The sequence below is a fragment of the Rutidosis leptorrhynchoides genome, chromosome 5, assembly GCF_046630445.1.
Source record: "Rutidosis leptorrhynchoides isolate AG116_Rl617_1_P2 chromosome 5, CSIRO_AGI_Rlap_v1, whole genome shotgun sequence".
Lineage (NCBI taxonomy): Eukaryota > Viridiplantae > Streptophyta > Magnoliopsida > Asterales > Asteraceae > Rutidosis > Rutidosis leptorrhynchoides.
In genome coordinates, this window is record NC_092337.1 from 307274933 (window position 1) to 307278184 (window position 3252).

Below are 3252 nucleotides of genomic sequence, written 5' to 3' on the forward strand. Positions count from 1 at the left end.
TGTGAAGGATTTTACTCTTTGTCGGCCACTTGATGCATTGTAGTGAGTGATGTCTCTAATAATGACTCGCTCTTTGTTGGCCACATTATGCTTGGGGGAAAGTGGTGAGTGCGGTTACTTTTAAATCCACTCTTTGTTGGCCACTTATAAGGATGTGGGGAGTGTTCCCAAATGAGACCACACTCTTTGTTGACCACATTCGGGTGTACATGGTGGTGCCATCCGGGAGACACCTTTATTGGCCATGTACACGGGTGTTGGTGCTATTTATTTGATGATCGACACAATTGGGAATGGTTAACCATTTGGATATGTGTATGATGGATTCGGTAGCATAGCGTGTTATATATATTTGTTTATGAAACTAACATGCTAGATTATGCTCGGTTATGTATGCTTTCTTAAGTGATGCTTTCTTGTATGCGGTATGTGTAGGTGGCTCAAGTAAGTAAGTTATATATGTATGCATATAAGTATTGCACTCACTAATCATTGTAGCTTACTCCCTCGTTGTTTACCTTTTTTTAGATTGTGGGGCACCAAAGGACAAGGGTAAGAGTTTGGCCTAGCTTGCATGTGGTGGATTCTTGGAAGGCACTTTTGTTAAAGGTCCCGACGGTCATGCTCAATAAGGGATCATTTTGGTTTAAACAATTTAGTTAAACTTATGGGTCGTGTTGTGGCAAATAACGTCATGTTGTGGTTTGTAAAAGTTAAACGTGAAACAAGTGTATTTTGGGTCCCTTGAACTTGTATTTGGGTCCTTTGAATGTGAAATTGTGTTTGGGTGCTTAAGTTGGATTGACACTTAGTTAAATTTTCGAAAATGCATCACCCAGGTACAGGAGCGCCGCTCCTGTGGCAAAAGCGCCGTTCCTGGATAGTTTTTGGTTGTCTTGTTGGTTAGTGGGTAGAAACGCCGCTTTTGGCAACAAAAGTGCTGCTCTTGAGTTCCCAAAAGCACCGCACCTGGTTATGGTGCGCCGCTCCTGGTTTCCACAAAAAAAAATTGGATTTTAAATTTAACGGGTTGGAGTCGTTTCAAGTGGTATCAGAGCATGACCTAAGGAAACTAGGTTGCCTTGGGGGTGGGAACATAGACTTAGGTTGAATGGACGTTTTATGCATGACTTTTCGGGTTACGGGACCGTTGGAAGGGTGTAGGCACATTAGTGCTTGTGTTTAATTGTTTATGTGTTTCCTGTTAACATCAAGTGAGATGGTCGTTGTATTAAGGAGTTTGATAGGATTTGCAAATGTATTACGTGTTCTAATCTACTTTAAATTATAGAATGAGGATGCGAAGTGGCGTGGATCGGGAAGGTCCGAGTAATGAGGAAGTGAATAATAATGATGATGATCTCATGACCAAGATAGAGGCCGCGCTTGAGAGTTATCCCGCGGTGTTTACTGGGAAGGTTAAGGAGGTTCTTCAATAAACAATTAAGGGACAAATAGCCGATCTCCTACGAGATCAAGTAAGTGAGGTGGTGAGGGAAGAGTTCGATAAGAGGTTTCCAAAACCTCAAGGTGAATAAGGTTTTGATGAGGGACCGCTTAATTTGGGGGTTCTTGGGAATGGTGGGTTTAGCTACAAGGACTTTAAGCTCACTAAACTGCCACTCTTCGAAGGGAGTCCCGACCCTCTAAAAAGTACTAGGTGGATATCGGACGTGGAAGGTTGTTTTCGGGTATACGAATGCCCACCCAATAAGAAGACAAGGCTTGCTACGAGTCTAATGAGGGGTGCGGCGAAGACTTGGTTGGATGATAAGATTCTTACAATGGGAGAGGAGACGTTTGTTAATCTGTTTTGGGATGATTTCAAGACCGCGTTTTTCAAGGAGTATCGCACTCAAGCCGATCTCACCCGAATTCGGAAGGAGTTGCGAAACTTGCGTCAAGGGTCTATGGACCTAAACACTTTTAAGGCTACGTTTATTGCCGAGGTGCGGTTTTACCCTGAATACATAGGGAACGACCGAATGTTGATGGAGGACTTTCATAAGGCAATGAATGATGACTTTCGGGCAATGATTAGTCTTGGTCATGTTAAGACCTTTGCCGAGTTGTTTGATGTGGCAAATGGATTAGAACCCGATCATCCGAAAGTTAATGAGGTTACTACTAGTAAGAGAAGGTTTGAGGCAAGCAGTGCCCCGAGTAAGAAGGCTAAGAGTGGGGCCGAAAGTGTGGGTAGCGTGAAGAAGGGAGGTTCCGGGGGCCATGTCCCTAATTGCTATGCTTGTGGACAAAAAGGCCATATGTCCTGGGATTGCCCGAATCCATCTTCTAAGAGCAAGATTACTTGTTTTAATTGCCACCAAGAGGGTCACCGGGAGTCCGAGTGTCCCAACTTAATGACGGGGAATAAGAGCTATGATAACACCAAACGTTTAGAGAAGACGGCGGGGCTTGTGAGGGGTCGAAACTTCAAGATGACCGCCGATGATGCTAAGAAGTCCAACGAAGTGGTTTCAGGTACTTTCTTGGTAAAATCCAAACCTGTGAGGGTTTTATTTGATAGTGGTTCCGATATGTTGTATGTTTCCTTAAAATATGTACTTTAGATTGTCCCTTGTATGATCAGGACTATCAATTACAAGTCAAAATCGCCGATGGTAGGTTTTCAGTGGCTAACGGGGTGTATAAAAATTATGTCATTGATTTCGGAACCGAGAAGTTCGATATTGACTTGGTTCTTATTACTTTGGGTGAATTTGATGTCGTGGTGGGTATGGATTGGATCGATCATAATAGAGCTAATCTTGATTGTAATGGGAAATTTTTAAGGGTAAGGACCCCTAGTGGGGGAGAGCTAATCGTGTATGGTGAAGCTCGAAGACGTCCCATGCCTATTTGTACCTATGCCCGGGCGCGTCGACTCGTGTCTAGTGGGAGAATGGATTATCTAGCCCATGTGATTGATACTCGTGATGAGCCACCTCCCATTAAAATCTATTCCTGTTGTTAACGAATTTGAGGATGTTTTTCCTGATGAAATACCGAGTGTTCTGTCGGTAAGACAAGTGGAGTTTCGCATCGACTTGGTTCCGGGGGCGAATCCTATCTCCAAAACTCCCTATCGTTTGGCACCGAACGAGATGCATGAAATTTTGAACCAAACCCAAGAGTTGTTAGAAAAGGGTTTTATTCGACCAAGGAGCTCGCCATAAGGTGCCCCGGTCTTGTTTGTAAAGAAGAAGGATGGTAGTATGCGTATGTGCATTGATTACCGTGAGCTTAATAAGG

General features: G+C 43.6%; 1 protein-coding gene across 1 annotated transcript; it reads left to right on the forward strand.

Annotated features, from left to right (window-relative positions):
• Positions 1 to 1784: 1784 nt before the first annotated feature.
• Positions 1785 to 2974, forward strand: LOC139849479 (uncharacterized). Its single transcript, XM_071839135.1, has 2 exons — positions 1785 to 2481; positions 2571 to 2974. The coding sequence occupies exons 1-2, from the start codon at positions 1785 to 1787 to the stop codon at positions 2972 to 2974; spliced, it is 1101 nt and encodes a 366-aa protein (XP_071695236.1).
• The last annotated feature ends 278 nt before the right edge of the window (positions 2975 to 3252 follow it).